Source organism: Scyliorhinus torazame, chromosome 31 (genome assembly GCF_047496885.1).
Source record: "Scyliorhinus torazame isolate Kashiwa2021f chromosome 31, sScyTor2.1, whole genome shotgun sequence".
NCBI classification, from domain to species: domain Eukaryota; kingdom Metazoa; phylum Chordata; class Chondrichthyes; order Carcharhiniformes; family Scyliorhinidae; genus Scyliorhinus; species Scyliorhinus torazame.
In genome coordinates, this window is record NC_092737.1 from 4855379 (window position 1) to 4876931 (window position 21553).

General features: G+C 51.2%; 1 protein-coding gene across 1 annotated transcript in view; it reads left to right on the plus strand.

Moving 5' to 3' along the window:
• The window catches only part of dnah2 (dynein, axonemal, heavy chain 2), a 314816-nt gene that overhangs the window by 225201 nt on the left and 68062 nt on the right, over positions 1-21553 (plus strand). The window contains exon 69 of the mRNA XM_072493227.1: positions 5264-5330. Within this exon, the coding sequence (XP_072349328.1) occupies positions 5264-5330 (67 nt within the window). The remainder of the gene's footprint in view (positions 1-5263; positions 5331-21553) is intronic.

A 21553-nucleotide genomic window follows, 5' to 3' on the forward strand; every position in this document is an offset into this window, starting at 1 on the left:
TAAAAATTCCATCAGATTCCCCGGACACACCAAGGTGCTGGGTGGAGAGGCTGACCTCCAGCCCAGCGGCACTCGCCTTCTCGAAATCAGTGAGGCGAAGGCCAGAACATCAGCCCCCCGCTCCCGTCTGCAGCTACCGCAAGTCCAACACCCCAAATATGGCCCCCATGCGACAAGGCTCCAATTCAATATTCAAAATTGGCAACATGGTGCTAAATAAGAAGACCCAGAACCCCCGACGGGCTTAGGACACGTGCAGAGAATGTGCGCGAGGTTAGCTGGACCCCTCCCACAGCGCCCGCACTTGTCCCCCGCTCTCACAGACAACCTGCTCATCCGACAGCTCGCCAAATGAGCCCTGTGCACGACCTTCAGCTGTGTTAAGCCACACGAAGCGGTGGGTAATTCACCCACCCGGAAAGGCCCATTTCACATTCTGTAGGCATCTAAACGCCTCAGAAAGCGAGATCCCAGATTTCTCCGACAACGCCAAGCTCGCCAATCGCTGGTCCACGAACAAATCCCCCAAGACTTCCACCCCCTTCTCCTCCCTCCCCTCCTAAACCTGGTGTCCAACCTCGTCGGCTTGAACATCTGATTAGCACAAATTGGTGCCAGCCTCGACACCTCCTCCAATTTAAAATGTTGCCAAAATTACCTCCAGATCTTCAGGGTGGAAGCCACCCCTGGATTAGCCGAATATTTCACCGGAGAAAACGGGAGCAAATCCGTTACCAACGCCCTCAATCCCCCACCGCCCTACACGATACCGGCTCCATCAGCACCCATATCACCTGCGGATCCCCACACCCTCCCAACACTTTCCCATCATATAGTATACATCAAACCCGTCACCGCCAAGCTCCCTGACTGCCCAGACCCTGCCCAGCCCTCTGAAGGACCATCTTCCGAATCCTCGCTATTTTACCCGCCCCCCCTCCCCAAATAAAGGACAAAATCAATCTTTCAACTTCCCCAAAGACGGACTTTGACAGAATCACTGGAACAGAAACGGAAACTGTGGCGAAATATTAATCTTAACCGATTTAATTCTGCTGGCCAAGGACAGACTGAGACTATCCCACCTCTGCTAATCGTCCTTGACGCTACTCACCAAGCCCGTAAAGTTCAACTTACGGAGCCGGGCCCAATCCCGAGCTACCTGAACCTCCACATACCTAAAGTGCGAGCCCGCTAACCGGAATGACAGCACCCCCAAATTGGCACCCCTCGCCTGACAGACAAACACTCGCTCTTCTCCAAATTCAGGTTATATCCTGAAAAAGCCCCAAAACACTTCAACAGCGCCACTGTGGGGATCAGGCCAGTCATAAACAGAAGATCATCAGCGTAAAGGACACCCTGGGCGCAATTCTCCCATTGGGAGTCTAAGTGCCGACGCCGGAGTGAAAACCGGAGTCGGAGCCCACTCCCGGCCCCCTTTTCTCCGGCCCCCGGGGGGCTAGGAGCGGTGTCGCGTCATTTACGCGCGCCGGGCCTTGGCGCCGCGGAAAAACGGCGCCGCGTAAATGACGTCACCCGCGCATGCCTTCCTCCCTGAGGCCGCCCCCCCAAGAAGATGGCGGATGGATCTTGCGGGGTGGCGGAGGAAAGGAGGTCCTCCTTCAGAGTGGGCACCGATTACGGGCCAGACCCCATTTGAGGGCCCCCCCCCGGTGCAGGAACTCCCCCCCCCCCCCCCCCCCACAGGCCGCCCCCCCCAGTGTTCCCACGCTGTTCCCACCGGCAACGACCAGGTGTGGCCGGCGCCGGCGGGAACCCATCGTATTGGGTAGGCCGCTCGGCCCATCCGGGCCGGAGAATCGGCGCTCGCCCGTCGCAAACGGCAAGCGGCGATACGGTTTGGGGGGGGGGGGAGAATCGTGTCGGGGCGGCGTGGCGGGACACGCGCGGAACTCTGCCCCCTGTGTTTCACCCCCCCCCTCATTATCCCCCTCCGCCGAGCTGACACCCTTAGGGAAATGGCCAGGGACTCTATCGCCAACACAAACAAGAGAGATGGACATAGAGAACCCCTTCCTCGATCCCTTCATTATCTGAAAATACTCCAAACTCATATTATTTGTGTGGACACTAGCCTTCGGTGCTTTATATCACCGAACCCACAACACAACCTTAGGCCCAATCCCAAACCTTTCCAGCACCCAAACAAATACCCCCATTCTACCCCTTGAAAGGCCTTCTCGGCCTCCAACGCAACAATAACCTCCTGCCCGTCCCCTCCGACGGGGACAACACCACATTTAACATCCGCCGCACATTAGACGACAATCGCCGATCCTTCACAAACCCCGTCCGATCCTCCCCCATAACCTGGGGGAGTCAGTCCCCAATCTCAGCGGCAGCACCTCGGCCAAAATCTTCTCATCCACATTTAATAAGGAAATTGGGAGGCACGATCCACACTCCACTGGGTCCTTATCCTGTTTTTGTAGCAGCTGGTTGGCCGCCTGCATCATTGTCTTCGGGGAGACCCCCACCCGTGCTACTGAACACCCCCATCAAGACCAGCCGACCAGCAAACCTGTTATAAAATTCCACCGGGAACCCATCCAGCCCCGGCACCTTACCAGTCTGCATTCGCCCAATAGCTGTCCAGACCTCCTCTGCCCCCAAAGACTCCTCCAACCCTTCCCAATCCTCCTCCTCCACCTCGGGACACTCCAACCCTCCCAAAACATCCGCCATGTCCGACTCCTTCCCAGGTGGCTCCGGCCTCTATACAGATTCTTATAGAACGCCTCAAACGCCCCATTAACGTTATCTGGCGCAGACACTAACCCACCACCTGAATCTTGCGCCTGGACAATCTCTCAGGAGACCGCTTGCTGCCTCAGCTGACCATCGGAAAGACGACTGACCTTCTCCCCGCATTTGTATATTACCTGCCTCAAACACCACGACTGGCTCACTGCCTTGTCAGTGGATAAAAGATCAAACTGCATCTGCAGCTTCTTCCTGCCAGCCAGGAGCTCTGGGGTGCGGGTCACTCGAATAACCACCATCTACCTCCCAACATCTCATCCACCACCTTTTGCCCTTCCTCCCTCGCCTCCCTATCCACCTCCGGCTTATATAAAACTAGCTCCCTCTCTCTCAACACGGCCTTCAAGCCTCCCACAGAACCAAGGGCGAGACCACCCCATTTTTATTGAGCCCCGCGTACTCGTCAATCATCCTGGCCACCCTCACTAAATAACCCCACGTCCAAGCTCCACGACGGCCGCTGATCTGGCTCCATCTCCGATAGATGGAGCGTGATGCTAACTATCGGGGAGTATTACGCTCTCCTCACCCCCGGCAGCTGAGACCTCCCCGTCATGAAAAAGTCAATCCGTGAATATGCTTTAAGCGCCGGAGAAAAGAAGGAGAATTTCCGCCCCCCCCCCCCCGCCCCCCGCCCCCCCCCCAGGTACAGAAACCACCACCGACACCCGCCCCCCCCCCCCGGGTGCAGAAACCACTACTGACCTGCTCCACCCACCGACCTGCTCAGCCCACCGACTCGCTCCACCCACCGACCTGCTCAGCCCACCGACTCGCTCCACCCACCGACTCGCTCCGCCCACCGACTCGCTCCGCCCACCGACTCGCTCCGCCCACCGACTCGCTCCGCCCACCGACTCGCTCCGCCCACCGACTCGCTCCGCCCACCGACTCGCTCCGCCCACCGACTCGCTCAGCCCACCGACTCGCTCCGCCCACCGACTCGCTCCGCCCACCGACCTGCTCAGCCCACCGACTCGCTCCACCCACCGACCTGCTCAGCCCACCGACTCGCTCCGCCCACCGACACGCTCCGCCCACCGACTCGCTCCGCCCACCGACTCGCTCCGCCCACCGACTCGCTCCGCCCACCGACTCGCTCCGCCCACCGACTCGCTCCGCCCACCGACTCGCTCCGCCCACCGACTCGCTCCGCCCACCGACTCGCTCCGCCCACCGACTCGCTCCGCCCACCGACTCGCTCCGCCCACCGACTCGCTCCGCCCACCGACTCGCTCCGCCCACCGACTCGCTCCGCCCACCGACTCGCTCCGCCCACCGACTCGCTCCGCCCACCGACTCGCTCCGCCCACCGACTCGCTCCGCCCACCGACCCGCTCAGCCCACCGACCCGCTCAGCCCACCGACTCGCTCAGCCCACCGACCTGCTCAGCCCACCGACTCGCTCAGCCCACCGACCTGCTCAGCCCACCGACCTGCTCAGCCCACCGACCTGCTCAGCCCACCGACCTGCTCAGCCCACCGACCTGCTCAGCCCACCGACCTGCTCAGCCCACCGACTCGCTCAGCCCACCGACCTGCTCAGCCCACCGACCTGCTCAGCCCACCGACTCGCTCCGCCCACCGACTCGCTCAGCCCACCGACCTGCTCAGCCCACCGACTCGCTCAGCCCACCGACCTGCTCAGCCCACCGACCTGCTCAGCCCACCGACCTGCTCAGCCCACCGACCTGCTCAGCCCACCGACCTGCTCAGCCCACCGACCTGCTCAGCCCACCGACTCGCTCAGCCCACCGACCTGCTCAGCCCACCGACTCGCTCCGCCCACCGACTCGCTCCGCCCACCGACTCGCTCCGCCCACCGACTCGCTCCGCCCACCGACTCGCTCCGCCCACCGACTCGCTCCGCCCACCGACTCGCTCCGCCCACCGACCCGCTCAGCCCACCGACCCGCTCAGCCCACCGACCCGCTCAGCCCACCGACCCGCTCAGCCCACCGACCCGCTCAGCCCACCGCATCCCCATTTTTTATCATCTTACGAGGCGTTTTGGAGGGAGCTTTACTCTGTCGTATTGAGTGTCGTGAGCTAGGAATTCACCTGCATGTTAACAAATCTCGGTAGGGGAAGGTATGTGGCGCAGTGGTTAGCACTCGGACTGCGGCGCTGAGGACCCGGGTTCGAACCCCGACCCTGGGTCACAGTCCGTGTGGAGTTTGCACATTCTCCCCGTGTTTGCGTGGGTTTCACCCCCACAACCCAAAGATGTGCAGGTTAGGTAGATTGGCCATGCTAAATTGACCCTTAATTGGAAAAAAATATAATTGGGTACTCCAAATTGTTAAAAAAACAAGGCTCGGTCTGCATTCCGTGCAAGTTAGTGGAAAGTGAGTGAGTCTCTTTGAGTAAGGAGTGTGATAGCAAAGAGGAACTGGAGTCTGTAGGGACTGCTGGAAATGAGTGAGATACACAGCTTGACCTTTGCCCTTCTCTTCCCCCCCCCCCCCCCTCTCAGGTGGCCTCTGATGGTGGACCCTCAGGGTCAGGCTCTGAAGTGGATCAAGAACATGGAGAACTCCAAGGTCTGAGTTCGATGAAGCTGCAGAGAGAATCTGAGCACTAATAGCGGTGTAAATAAATAAATGAACATGATTGGCAGACACAGTGATGCCATGATGCATTGATGGCAGTGCGAGGGACATGACTCGCCGGAAAACAGTCCACCTGACAGCCAACAATGTCAGTGTACTCAGCTAACTCTGAAAGTTACTCGTAACTCTGTGCCGCATCATGGTGGCACAGTGGTTAGCACTGCTGCCTCATGGCGCTGAGGACCCGGGTTCAATCCCGGGCCCCGGTTCACTGTCAGTGTGGAGTTTGCACATTCTCCCCGTGTCTGCATGGGTCTCATGCAGGGCAGGGCAGGTGGATTGGCCACGCTAAAATTGCCCATTAATTGGGAAAAAAAAGAATTGGGCACTTTAAATTTTTTTTTAAACTGTGTGCTGCGTCAAACAGTCTACATGGCCTATTTAATAAAACTGTGCCGCGTCAAACAGTCCACAGGTGCCATGTCAAACAGTCTACAGGGTCTATTTTTAAAAACTGTATGCCACATCAAACAGTCTACAGGATCTATTTAAAAAAACTGTGTGCCACGTCAGTCTACAGGGTCTATTTTAAAAAACTGCCGCATCAAACAGTCTACAGGGTCTATTTAAAAAAAGCTGAGATTCCCCTCTCGCTATCATCAGGGTTTCCTGTTGTCCACACCCTCCCTCACTGGGATACTGCGAATGTGTGTGGGGGGTGGGGGGGGGAATTGTCTGGAAAGACCCACGTAAATAATCACTACAAACTACTGGAGTCCCTGATCGGGACTGCAACAAGACCTCCTGATTAAAGCACGCCGATGTCCCCAGCAACGCAGTGAGTGGAGGAGAGTAACACAATGCAAATGAAGCGCCTGAAATCAGTCCTGGACCAATCAAATCACCGGCCTCCTGGCCTGGAATAGCAGGGTCGCTCTCCGCAGCTAAATTACAATGTTCTCTTTCTGTCCCTTCCATTGTCCCGTCTTGTCCACAGATCTCTGAAGGGGGCAGGATGGGTCGATAGGATGGTTAAGAGGAACGCTTGCCGTTACCAGTTGTGGCGTAGATTGTAAGAGCAGGGTGGTTATGTCGAGGCTGTCCTGCGTTTAGGTTAGACCACAGCTAGAGTACTCTGTTCAGTTCTTGTTGCCACTCTATAGGAGGGATGTGATTGCATCGGAGAGGGTGCAGAGGAGATTCACCAGGATGTTCCCTCGGATGGAGCGTCTCGGCTATGAAGGGAGACTGGATAAGCTCGGGGTGTTTCCTTTGGAGCTGAGAAGAGCACCTGATTGAGGTGGATAAGACTGAGGGACAGGGTGGATAGATAGCAGCTGCTCCCTTTAGATGAAGGGTCAGTTACGAGGGGGCATCATTTTAAGGTGAGGGGCAGGAGGTTTAAGGGGGATTTGATGAAACATGTTTTCACCCAGAGGGTGATGGGAATCCGGAAAGCGCTGCCTGGGAGGGGAGCTGAGGCTGGAAAATCTCACCACCTTTACAAAGCGCCTGGAATGTCTGAACATTCGCGGCTATGAGCCAAGCGCTGGGAAGTGGGATTGGCGTCAGTTAGAGGAGGTTTGTTTGTGTAGGTGCAGGCTTGGTGGGCCGAAGGGCCTTTTCAATACTATATGATTATTTTGTGAAATCAAACTGGGAGAAGAGTCAACACCCGTGGTGATGGGAGACGAGCAGCACCTCCCCTTAATGGCATTCCTGACCTGTGAGTCTGAGAGAGAGCCGGCAGCACCAGCTGCCATCCCTAACATTATCGCTCCTGCTCCCCAGCCCAGTAAGACTGAAATCAGTTGAGGGGTTCCTGCGCTGCCCAGGTTAGGGTCAGACTGGGGCCTGGATGTTAATACTGCTCCAATGGTGCAGCTCACACTTGGAATCGAGCGTTACAGCACCTACTGGGATGGAGACAGTGCAGAGGGAGCGTTACTCTGTATCTAACCCCGTGCTGTACCTGTCCTGGGGGTGTTTGATGGGGACAGTGTAGAGGGAGCTTTACTCTGTATCTAACCCCGTGCTGTACCTGTCCTGGGAGTGTTTGATGGGGACAGTGTAGAGGGAGCTTTATTCTGCATCTGTTCCTTTGTACCTAAGCATGCTGAAGTTAATATGAGTGTGGAAATAACTTAAAACCTTCCCTGTCATCTCCTAACAAAATGATTTGAGCAAATAAATCGCTGAATGAAATGTGAGTGAGTTGATGAAATGAGTCACACTGGGTTTAGGATGTTCTGCCAATGCAGGCGAGTTAGAAAATCATTTGCAGTATACACCGCCATCTGCTGTCTCTAACACACATTGCATCTGTAACCCGCTGTCCCTTTTTCCATCAGCAGCTCCATCGTAAACTCCACGCTGAAATCGACCTGGGACTGGAGGCTGGGATGGTGCGCTGGTCCATGGCTCCGAATAGATCCCGCCCCATGTTCCTTTCCAGTGAAGTCAGGACGGCAGTAGTTCGCACTGCTGCCACCAGCGCTGAGGACCCGGGTTCGATCCCGGCTCTGGGTCACTGTCCGTGTGGAATTTGCACATTCTCCCCGTGTTTGTGTGGGTCTCACCCCCACAACCTGTTTCTGGATTGTACAGGAACTGCTCTGGTACCTGTTACTGGATTGTTCAGGAACAGCTCTGAGACGTGTTACTGGATTGTTCAGGAACAGCTCTGATACGTGTTACTGGATTGTTCAGGGACAGCTCTGATACCTGTTACTGGATTGTTCAGGAACAGCTCGGATACCTGTTACTGGATTGTTCAGGAACAGCTCTGATACCTGTTCTGGATTGTTCAGGAACAGCTCTGATACCTGTTACTGGATTGTTCAGGAACAGCTCTGATACCTGTTACTGGATTGTTCAGGAACAGATCTGAGACGTGTTACTGGATTGTTCAGGAACAGCTCTGATACCTGTTACTGGATTGTTCAGGAACAGCTCTGATACCTGTTACTGGATTGTTCAGGAACAGATCTGAGACGTATTACTGGATTGTTCAGGAACAGCTCTGATACCTGTTACTGGATTGTTCAGGAACAGCTCGGATACGTTACTGGATTGTTCAGGAACAGCTCTGATACCTGTTCTGGATTGTTCAGGAATAGCTCTGATACCTGTTACTGGATTGTTCAGGAACTGCTCTGATACGTGTTACTGGATTGTTCAGGAACAGCTCTGATATCTGTTACTGGATTGTTCAGGAACAGCTCTGATACCTGTTACTGGATTGTTCAGGAACAGCTCTGATACCTGTTCTGGATTGTTCAGGAACAGCTCTGATACCTGTTACTGGATTGTTCAGGAACAGCTCTGATACGTGTTACTGGATTGTACAGGAACAGCTCTGATACCTGTTCTGGATTGTTCAGGAACAGCTCTGATACCTGTTACTGGATTGTTCAGGAACAGCTCTGATACCTGTTACTGGATTGTTCAGGAACAGCTCTGATACGTGTTACTGGATTGTTCAGGGACAGCTCTGATACCTGTTACTGGATTGTTCAGGGACAGCTCTGATACCTGTTCTGGATTGTTCAGGAACAGCTCTGATACCTGTTACTGGATTGTACAGGAACAGCTCTGATACCTGTTACTGGATTGTTCAGGAACAGCTCTGATACCTGTTACTGGATTGTTCAGGAGCAGCTCTGATACCTGTTGCTGGATTGTTCAGGAACAGCTCTGATACGTGTTACTGGATTGTTCAGGAACAGCTCTGATATCTGTTGCTGGATTGTTCAGGAGCAGCTCTGATACCTGTTGCTGGATTGTTCAGGAACAGCTCTGATACCTGTTGCTGGATTGTTCAGGAGCAGCTCTGATACCTGTTACTGGATTGTTCAGGAACAGCTCTGATATCTGTTACTGGATTGTTCAGGAACAGCTCGGATACGTGTTACTGGATTGTTCAGGAAAATCTTGGATACCTGTTGGTGGATTGTTCAGGAACAGCTCTGATACCTGTTACTGGATTGTTGAGGAACAGCTCTGATACCTGGGGCGTCATTCGACGACCCCCCGCCGGGTCGGAGATTGGGCGGGGGCGAGAATCGGGCCGCGCCGGTTGGCGGGTCCCCCGCTGCATTCTCCGGCCCGGATGGGCCGAAGTCCCGCCCAGAAGTTGCCTGTCCCGCCGGCGTAAATCAAACCTGGTATTTGCCGGCGAGACCAGGTGGCGTGGGCGGGCTCCGGGGTCCTGGGGGGGGGGGGCGCGGGACGATCTGACCCCGGGGGGTGCCCCCACGGTGGCCTGGCCCGCGATCGGGGCCCACCGATCCGCGGGCGGGCCTGTGTCGTGGGGGCACTCTTTCCCTTCCGCCTCCGCCACAGCCTCCACCATGGCGGAGGCGGAAGAGACTCTCCCCACTGCGCATGCGCGGGAAACTGACAGCGGCCGCTAACGCTCCCGCGCATGCGCCGGGAAACTGACAGCGGCCGCTGACGCTCCTGCGCATGCGCCGCATTTCCGCGCCAGCTGGCGGGGCAACAAATGCCATTTCCGCCAGCTGGCGGGGCGGAAATCCCTCCGGCGTCGGCCTAGCCCCTCAATGTTGGGGCTAGGCCGCCAAAGATGCGGAGCATTCCGCACCTTTGGGCCGGCGCGATGCCCGTCTGATTGGCGCCAGTCGGCGGACATCCCGCCGTTGGAGGAGAATTTCGCCCCTGTTACTGGATTGTTCAGGAACAGCTCTGATACCTGTTCTGGATTGTTCAGGAACAGCTCTGATACCTGTTACTGGATTGTTCAGGAACAGCTCTGATACGTGTTACTGGATTGTACAGGAACAGCTCTGATACCTGTTCTGGATTGTTCAGGAACAGCTCTGATACCTGTTACTGGATTGTTCAGGAACAGCTCTGATACCTGTTACTGGATTGTTCAGGAACAGCTCTGATACGTGTTACTGGATTGTTCAGGGACAGCTCTGATACCTGTTACTGGATTGTTCAGGGACAGCTCTGATACCTGTTCTGGATTGTTCAGGAACAGCTCTGATACCTGTTACTGGATTGTACAGGAACAGCTCTGATACCTGTTACTGGATTGTTCAGGAACAGCTCTGATACGTGTTACTGGATTGTTCAGGAACAGCTCTGATATCTGTTACTGGATTGTTCAGGAGCAGCTCTGATACCTGTTGCTGGATTGTTCAGGAACAGCTCTGATACGTGTTACTGGATTGTTCAGGAACAGCTCTGATATCTGTTGCTGGATTGTTCAGGAGCAGCTCTGATACCTGTTGCTGGATTGTTCAGGAACAGCTCTGATACCTGTTGCTGGATTGTTCAGGAGCAGCTCTGATACCTGTTACTGGATTGTTCAGGAACAGCTCTGATATCTGTTACTGGATTGTTCAGGAACAGCTCGGATACGTGTTACTGGATTGTTCAGGAAAATCTTGGATACCTGTTGGTGGATTGTTCAGGAACAGCTCTGATACCTGTTACTGGATTGTTGAGGAACAGCTCTGATACCTGGGGCGTCATTCGACGACCCCCCGCCGGGTCGGAGATTGGGCGGGGGCGAGAATCGGGCCGCGCCGGTTGGCGGGTCCCCCGCTGCATTCTCCGGCCCGGATGGGCCGAAGTCCCGCCCAGAAGTTGCCTGTCCCGCCGGCGTAAATCAAACCTGGTATTTGCCGGCGAGACCAGGTGGCGTGGGCGGGCTCCGGGGTCCTGGGGGGGGGGGGGGCGCGGGACGATCTGACCCCGGGGGGTGCCCCCACGGTGGCCTGGCCCGCGATCGGGGCCCACCGATCCGCGGGCGGGCCTGTGTCGTGGGGGCACTCTTTCCCTTCCGCCTCCGCCACAGCCTCCACCATGGCGGAGGCGGAAGAGACTCTCCCCACTGCGCATGCGCGGGAAACTGACAGCGGCCGCTAACGCTCCCGCGCATGCGCCGGGAAACTGACAGCGGCCGCTGACGCTCCTGCGCATGCGCCGCATTTCCGCGCCAGCTGGCGGGGCAACAAATGCCATTTCCGCCAGCTGGCGGGGCGGAAATCCCTCCGGCGTCGGCCTAGCCCCTCAATGTTGGGGCTAGGCCGCCAAAGATGCGGAGCATTCCGCACCTTTGGGCCGGCGCGATGCCCGTCTGATTGGCGCCAGTCGGCGGACATCCCGCCGTTGGAGGAGAATTTCGCCCCTGTTACTGGATTGTTCAGGAACAGCTCTGATATCTGTTACTGGATTGTACAGGAACAGATCTGATACCTGGTCTGGATTGTTCAGGAACAGCTCTGATAACTGTTACTGGATTGTTCAGGAACAGCTCTGGTACCTGTTCTGGATTGTTCAGGAACAGCTCTGATACCTGTTTTTGGATTGTTCAGGAACATAAGAACATAAGAACTAGGAGCAGGAGTAGGCCATCTGGCCCCTCAAGCCTGCTCCACCATTCAATGAGATCATGGCTGATCTTTTGTGGACTCAGCTCCACTTTCCGGCCCGAACACCATAACCCTTAATCCCTTTATTCTTCAAAAAACTATCTATCTTTATCTTAAAAACATTTAATGAAGGAGCCTCTACTGCTTCACTGGGCAAGGAATTCCATAGATTCACAACCCTTTGGGTGAAGGCGTTCCTCCTAAACTCAGTCCTAAATCTACTTCCCCTTATTTTGATGCTATGCCCCCTAGTTCTGCTTTCACCCGCCAGTGGAAACAACCTGCCCGCATCTATCCTATCTATTCCCTTCATAATCTTATATGTTTCTATAAGATCCCCCCTCATCCTTCTAAATTCCAACGAGTACAGTCCCAGTCTACTCAACCTCTCCTCGTAATCCAACCCCTTCAGCTCTGGGATTAACCTAGTGAATCTCCTCTGCACACCCTCCAGTGCCAGTACGTCCTTTCTCAAGTAAGGAGACCAAAACTGAACACAATACTCCAGGTGTGGCCTCACTAACACCTTATACAATTGCAGCAGAACCTCCCTAGTCTTAAACTCCATCCCTCTAGCAATGAAGGACAAAATTCCATTTGCCTTCTTAATCACCAACTTTTTGCGACTCATGCACTAGCACACCCAGGTCTCTCTGCACAGCAGCATGTTTTAATATTTTATCATTTAAATAATCCCTTTTGCTGTTATTCCTACCAAAATGGATAACCTCACATTTGTCAACATTGTATTCAATCTGCCAGACCCTAGCCCATTCACTTAGCCTATCCAAATCCCTCTGCAGACTTCCAGTATCCTCTGCACTTTTTGCTTTACCACTTATCTTAGTGTCATCTGCAAACTTGGACACATTGCCCTTGGTCCCCAACTCCAAATCATCTATGTAAATTGTGAACAGTTGTGGGCCCAACACTGATCCCTGAGGGACACCACTAGCTACTGATTGCCAAACAGAGAAACACCCATTAATCCCCACTCTTTGCTTTCTATTAATTAACCAATCCTCTATCCATGCTACTACTTTCCCCTTAATGCCATGCATCTTTATCTTATGCAACAACCTTTTGTGTGGCACCTTGTCAAAGGCTTTCTGGATATCCAGATATACCACATCCATTGGCTCCCTGTTATCTACCGCACTGTTAATGTCCTCAAAAAATTCCACTAAATTAGTTAGGCACGACCTGTCCTTTATGAACCCATGCTGCGTCTGTCCAATGGGACAATTTCCATCCAGATGCCTCGCTATTTCTTCCTTGATGATAGATTCCAGCATCTTCCCTACTACCGAAGTTAAGCTCACTGGCCTATAATTACCCGCTTTCTGCCTACCTCCTTTTTTAAACAGTGGTGTCACGTTTGCTAATTTCCAATCCGCCGGGACCACCCCAGAGTCTAGTGAATTTTGGTAAATGATCACTAGTGCATTTGCAATTTCCCTAGCCATCTCTTTTAGCACTCTGGGATTCATTCCATCAGGTCCAGGAGACTTGTCTACCTTTAGCCCCATTAGCTTGCCCATCACTACCTCCTTGGTGATAACAATCCTCTCAAGATCCTCACCTGTCATAGCCTCATTTCCATCAGTCACTGGCATGTTATTTGTATCTTCCATTGTGAAGACCGACCCAAAAAAACCTGTTCAGTTCCTCAGCCATTTCCTCATCTCCTATTATTAAATCTCCCTTCTCATCCTCTAAAGGACCAATATTTACCTTAGCCACTCTTTTTTGTTTTATGTATTTGTAGAAACTTTTACTGTTTTTATATTCTGAGCAAGTTTACTCTCATAATCTATCTTACTCTTCTTTATAGCTTTTTTAGTAGCTTTCTGTTGCCCCCTAAAGATTTCCCAGTCCTCTAGTCTCCCACTGATCTTTGCTACTTTGTATGTTTTTTCCTTCAATTTGATATTCTCCCTTATTTCCTTCGATATCCACGGTCGATTTTCCCGCTTTTTACCGTCCTTCTTTTTTGTTGGTATAAACCTTTGCTGAGCACTGTGAAAAATCACTTGGAAGGTTCTCCACTGTTCCTCAACTGTTTCACTATAAAGTCTTTGCTCCCAGTCTACCTTAGCTAGTTCTTCTCTCATCCCATTGTAATCTCCTTTGTTTAAGCACAAAACACTAATGCTTGATTTTACCTTCTCACCCTCCATCTGTATTTTAAATTCCACCATATTGTGATCGCTCCTTCCAAGAGGATCCCTAACTATGAGATCCTGAATCAATCCTGTCTCATTACACAGGACCAGATCTAGGACCGCTTGTTCCCTCGTAGGTTCCATTACATACTGTTCTGGGAAACTATCGCGGATACATTCTATAAACTCCTCCTCAAGGCTGCCTTGACCAACCTGGTTAAACCAATCAACATGTAGATTAAAATCCCCCATGATAACTGCTGTACCATTTCTACATGCATCTGTTATTTCTTTGTTTATTGTCTGCCCCACCATAATGTTACTATTTGGTGGCCTATAGATTACTCCTATCAGTGACATTTTCGCCTTACTATTCCTGATTTCCACCCAAATGGATTCAACCTTATCCTCCATAGCACCGATGTCACCCCTTACTGTTGCCCGGATGTCATCCTTAAATAACAGAGCTACACCACCTCCCTTACCATCCACTCTGTCCTTCCGAAAAGTTTGATACCCTCGGATATTTAACTCCCAGTCGTGACCATCCTTTAACCATGTTTCAGTAATGGCCACTAAATCATAGTCATTCACGATGATTTGCGCCATCAACTCATTTCACTTATTCCGAATATTACGAGCATTCAGGTAAAGTACACTTATGTTGGCTTTTTTTTAACCTCTGTTCTGAATCTTAACACCTCGATCAGTAACCTCTCCTAAGTTATATTTCCTCTTAACCTTTCTCCTAATTTTCCTTGTCGTCGAACCCATATCTTCCTGTAACAACCTGCCGCGTCGCTTACCATTAATGTTTTCACTTCCCGTTTTATTCCTTTTCGTGTTACTGGGCCTATTCACTGAGCTCCCCTCAGTCACTGTACCTTGGACTGTCGCCTTTTTTGATTTTTGACTATGGCTTCTCTGCCTTACACTTTCCCCCTTACTGCCTTTTATTTCTGTCCCTGTTTTACTACCTTCCAACTTCCTGCATCGGTTCCCATCCCCCTGCCACATTAATTTAAACTCTCCCCAACAGCTCTAGCAAACATCCCCCCCTAGGACATCAGTTCCAGTCCTGCCCAGGTGCAGACCGTCCGGTTTGTACTGGTCCCACCTCCCCCAGAACCAGTTCCGATGTCCCAGGAATTTGAATCCCTCCCTCTTGCACCATCTCTCGAGCCACGTATTCATCCTCTCTATCCTGACATTCCTACTCTGACTAGCTCGTGGCACTGGTAGCAATCCTGAGATTACTACCTTTGAGGTCCTACTTTTTAGTTTAACTCCTAGCTCCCTAAATTCAGCTTGTAGGACCTCGTCCCGTTTTTTACCTATATCGTTGGTGCCTATGTGCACCACGACATTCACCCCCCCCCCCCCCCCCCAAGAATGTCCTGCAGCCGCTCCGAGACATCCTTGACCCTTGCACCAGGGAGGCAACATACCATCCTGGAGTCTCGATTGCGTCCGCAGAACCGCCTGTCTAGTCCCCTTACAATTGAGTCCCCTATCACTATAGCCCTGCCATTCGTCTTCCTGCCCAGCTGCGCAGCAGAGCCAGCCACGGTGCCATGAACCTGGCTGCTGCTGCCTTCCCCTGGTGAGCCATCTCCCTCAACAGTATCCAAAGCAGTATATCTGTTTTGCAGGGAGATGACCGCAGAGGACACCTGCACTGCCTTCCTACTCTTGCTCTATCTTTTGGTCACCCATTTACTATCTCCCTCAGTACCTTTCACCTGCGGTGTGACCAACTCGCTAAACGTGCTATCCACGACATCCTCAGCATTGCGGATGCTCCAAAGTGAGTCCATCCGCAGCTCCAGAGCCGTCAAGCGGTCTAACAGGAGCTGCAACTGGACACACTTCTTGCACGTAAAGGAGCCAGGGGCAGTGGACTTGTCCCTGAGCTCCCACATCGCACACGAGGAGCATGACACGGGTCTGAGATCTCCTGCCATGTCTTAAACCTTAGGTTAACTTCAACAATTTCAATTTCCCCCCAAAAAAAATTTAAATAAATAAATAAACGAGGAAAAAAAAAAATATATATATATATATATATATACCAATGAAAAGAAACAGAAAAACAGAAACACTACTTACCAGTCACAAAAAGCACTTCCTCCCCACCCAGCTTCGAATTCCCACCTCGATTCAAATTCCCAAACTCATTCTTTGCTGTCTCACCCCTGGCTGTCTTCTCTCTGGCTCACTGTGAGATCAGCTCTGATATCTGTTCTGGATTGTTCAGGAACAGCTCTGATACCTGTTACTGGATTGTTCAGGAAAAGCTCTGATACCTGTTTCTGGATTGTTCAGGAACAGCTCTGATACCTGTTACTGGATTGTTCAGGAACAGCTCTGATACCTGTTACTGGATTGTTCAGGAACAGCTCTGATACCTGTTGCTGGATTGTTCAGGAACAGCTCTGATACCTGTTACTGTATTGTTCAGGAGCAGCTCGAATACCTGTTACTGAATTGTTCAGGAACAACTCTTGAGACCTATTCTGGATTGTACAACAACAGCTCTGATGCCTGTTACTGGATTGTTTAGGAAGAGCTCTGATACCTGTTGCTGGATTGTTCAGGAACAGCTCTGATACCTGTTACTGGATTGTTCAGGAGCAGCTCTGATACGTTACTGTATTGTTCAGGAACAGCTCTGATACCTGTTACTGGATTATTCAGGGACAGCTCTGATACCTGTTGCTGGATTGTTCAGGGACAGCTCTGATACCTGTTGCTGGATTGTTCAGGAACAGCTCTGATACCTGTTACTGTATTGTTCAGGAACAGCTCTGATACCTGTTACTGTATTGTTCAGGAACAGCTCTGATACCTGTTACTGGATTGTTCAGGAGCAGCTCTGATACCTGTTACTGGATTGTTCAGGGACAGCTCTGATACCTGTTACTGGATTGTTCAGGAACAGCTCTGATACCTGTTACTGGATTGTTCAGGAGCAGCTCTGATACCTGTTGCTGGATTGTTCAGGGACAGCTCTGAGACATGTTACTGGATTGTTCAGGAACAGCTCTGATACCTGTTACTGGATTGTTCAGGAGCAGCTCTGATACCTGTTACTGGATTGTTCAGGACCAGCTCGAATACCTGTTACTGGATTGTTCAGGAACAGCTCTGATACCTGTTACTGTATTGTTCAGGAACAGCTCTGATACCTGTTGCTGGATTGTTCAGGAACAGCTCGGATAACTGTTACTGTATTGTTCAGGAACAGCTCTGATACCTGTTACTGGATTGTTCAGGAACAGCTCTGATACCTGTTGCTGGATTGTTCAGGAACAGCTCTGATACCTGTTACTGGATTGTTCAGGAACAGCTCTGATACCTGTTACTGGATTGTTCAGGAACAGCTCTGATACCTGTTGCTGGATTGTTCAGGAACAGCTCTGATACCTGTTACTGGATTGTTCAGGGACAGCTCTGATACCTGTTACTGTATTGTTCAGGAACAGCTCTGATAACTGTTGCTGGATTGTTCAGGAACAGCTCTGATACCTGTTACTGGATTGTTCAGGAACAGCTCTGATACCTGTTGCTGGATTGTTCAGGGACAGCTCTGATACCTGTTACTGTATTGTTCAGGAACAGCTTTGATACCTGTTGCTGGATTGTTCAGGGACAGCTCTGATACCTGTTACTGTATTGTTCAGGAACAGCTCTGATACCTGTTGCTGGATTGTTCAGGGGCAGCTCTGATACCTGTTACTGTATTGTTCAGGAACAGCTTTGATACCTGTTGCTGGATTGTTCAGGGACAGCTCTGATACCTGTTACTGTATTGTTCAGGAACAGCTCTGATACCTGTTACTGGATTGTTCAGGGACAGCTCTGATACCTGTTGCTGGATTGTTCAGGATCAGCTCTGATACCTGTTACTGGATTGTTCAGGGACAGCTCTGATACCTGTTGCTGGATTGTTCAGGAACAGCTCTGATACCTGTTACTGGATTGTTCAGCAGCAGCTCTGATACGTGTTACTGGATTGTTCAGGAACAGCTCTGATACCTGTTACTGGATTGTTCAGGAACAGCTCTGATACCTGTTACTGTATTGTTCAGGAGCAGCTCTGATACCTGTTACTGGATTGTTCAGGAACAGCTCTGATACCTGTTACTGAATTGTTCAGGGACAGCTCTGATACCTGTTACTGGATTGTTCAGGAACAGCTCTGATACCTGTTACTGGATTGTTCAGGAACAGCTCTGATACCTGTTCTGGATTGTTCAGGATCAGCTCTGATACCTGTTACTGGATTGTTCAGGAACAGCTCTGATACCTGTTACTGGATTGTTCAGGGACAGCTCTGATACCTGTTACTGGATTGTTCAGGGACAGCTCTGATACCTGTTACTGGATTGTTCAGGAACAGGTCTGATACCTGTTGCTGGATTGTTCAGGAACAGCTCTGATACCTGTTACTGGATTGTTCAGGAACAGCTCTGATACCTGTTACTGGATTGTTCAGGGACAGCTCTGATACCTGTTACTGGATTGTTCAGGAACAGGTCTGATACCTGTTGCTGGATTGTTCAGGAACAGCTCTGATACCTGTTCTGGATTGATCAGGAACAGCTCTGATACCTGTTCTGGATTGTTCAGGAACAGCTCTGATACCTGTTACTGGATTGTTCAGGATCAGCTCTGATACCTGTTGCTGGATTGTTCAGGGACAGCTCTGATACCTGTTGCTGGATTGTTCAGGAACAGCTCTGATACCTGTTCTGGATTGTTCAGGAACAGCTCTGATACCTGTTCTGGATTGTTCAGGAACAGCTCTGATACCTGTTACTGGACTGTTCAGGGACAGCTCTGATACCTGTTACTGGATTGTTCAGGAACAGCTCTGATACCTGTTGCTGGATTGTTCTGGAACAGCTCTGATACCTGTTCTGGATTGTTCAGGAACAGCTCTGATACCTGTTCTGGATTGTTCAGGAACAGCTCTGATATCTGTTACTGGATTGTTCAGGATCAGCTCTGATACCTGTTGCTGGATTGTTCAGGAACAGCTCTGATACCTGTTGCTGGATTGTTCAGGAACAGCTCTGATACCTGTTCTGGATTGTTCAGGAACAGCTCTGATACCTGTTCTGGATTGTTCAGGGACAGCTCTGATACCTGTTGCTGGATTGTTCAGGAACAGCTCTGATACCTGTTCTGGATTGTTCAGGAACAGCTCTGATACCTGTTCTGGATTGTTCAGGAACAGCTCTGATACCTGTTACTGGACTGTTCAGGGACAGCTCTGATACCTGTTACTGGATTGTTCAGGAACAGCTCTGATACCTGTTGCTGGATTGTTCAGGAACAGCTCTGATACCTGTTCTGGATTGTTCAGGAACAGCTCTGATACCTGTTCTGGATTGTTCAGGAACAGCTCTGATATCTGTTACTGGATTGTTCAGGATCAGCTCTGATACCTGTTGCTGGATTGTTCAGGGACAGCTCTGATACCTGTTGCTGGATTGTTCAGGAACAGCTCTGATACCTGTTCTGGATTGTTCAGGAACAGCTCTGATACCTGTTCTGGATTGTTCAGGAACAGCTCTGATACCTGTTACTGGATTGTTCAGGATCAGCTCTGATACCTGTTGCTGGATTGTTCAGGATCAGCTCTGATACCTGTTGCTGGATTGTTCAGGATCAGCTCTGATACCTGTTACTGGATTGTTCTGGAACAGCTCTGATACCTGTTACTGGATTGTTCAGGAACAGCTCTGATACCTGTTCTGGATTGTTCAGGATCAGCTCTGATACCTGTTACTGGATTGTTCAGGAACAGCTCTGATACCTGTTACTGGATTGTTCAGGGACAGCTCTGATACCTGTTACTGGATTGTTCAGGGACAGCTCTGATACCTGTTACTGGATTGTTCAGGAACAGGTCTGATACCTGTTGCTGGATTGTTCAGGAACAGCTCTGATACCTGTTCTGGATTGTTCAGGAACAGCTCTGATACCTGTTCTGGATTGTTCAGGAACAGCTCTGATATCTGTTACTGGATTGTTCAGGATCAGCTCTGATACCTGTTGCTGGATTGTTCAGGGACAGCTCTGATACCTGTTGCTGGATTGTTCAGGAACAGCTCTGATACCTGTTCTGGATTGTTCAGGAACAGCTCTGATACCTGTTCTGGATTGTTCAGGAACAGCTCTGATACCTGTTACTGGATTGTTCAGGATCAGCTCTGATACCTGTTGCTGGATTGTTCAGGATCAGCTCTGATACCTGTTGCTGGATTGTTCAGGATCAGCTCTGATACCTGTTACTGGATTGTTCAGGAACAGCTCTGATACCTGTTACTGGATTGTTCAGGAACAGCTCTGATACCGGTTCTGGATTGTTCAGGAACAGCTCTGATACCTGTTGCTGGATTGTTCAGGATCAGCTCTGATACCTGTTGCTGGATTGTTCAGGGACAGCTCTGATACCTGTTGCTGGATTGTTCAGGAACAGCTCTGATACCTGTTCTGGATTGTTCAGGAACAGCTCTGATACCTGTTCTGGATTGTTCAGGAACAGCTCTGATACCTGTTACTGGATTGTTCAGGATCAGCTCTGATACCTGTTGCTGGATTGTTCAGGAACAGCTCTGATACCTGTTCTGGATTGTTCAGGAACAGCTCTTATACCTGTTCTGGATTGTTCAGGAACAGCTCTGATACCTGTTCTGGATTGTTCAGGAACAGCTCTGATACCTGTTACTGGATTGTTCAGGATCAGCTCTGATACCTGTTACTGGATTGTTTAAGAACCCTCTAAACCTCTTGCCATTCGCTTTAGAATCATGCCCCATCGTTATTATTATAACCTGCCTGCTCTTATAATCTATGCCACGACTGATAAAGTGTCCCGTACGCCTTTTTAAAAAAAAATAAAAAAATTTAGAGTACCCAATTCTTTTTTTCCAATTAAGGGGCATTTTAGCGTGGCCAATCCTCCTACCCTGCACATCTTTACCCTGCACATCTTTGGGTTGTGGGGGTGAGACCCATGCAGACTTACGGAGAATGTGTAAACACTCCACGGACAATGACCCAGGGCCAGGATTTGAATCTGGGTCTTCAGTGCTGCAGTCCCAGTGCTAACCACTGCACCACATGCTGCCCGCCGTATGCCTTCTTAACCATCCTATCGACCCATCCTGCCCCCTTCAGAGATCAGTCGACAAGACGGGACAATGGAAGGGACAGAAAGAGAACATTGTAATTTAGCTGCGGAGAGCGACCCTGCTATTCCAGGCCAGGAGGCCGGTGATTTGATTGGTCCAGGACTGATTTCAGGCGCTTCATTTGCATTGTGTTACTCTCCTCCACTCACTGCGTTGCTGGGGACATCGGCGTGCTTTAATCCTTATGTTCAGATGGGAGACAGTGCACCAACAATTGATTTTAACATAGGGAGCACTGAGAGGGAGGACACTTACTGCTTAACAAGTAACGAGTAAAATGCTGTTGCTTTTCCCCCGTTCCCGATAGGAGTTCCTCGACATCTCTCTCGGGGCGGGGGGGAGGGGGGAGAGGGGGGGGGGGGGGGCGGGTTGCGGGGTGGAGAAGGAGAGAATCGATAATGAGCCCCACAGAAATATTCCTCCCCCACTCACTCACCCCT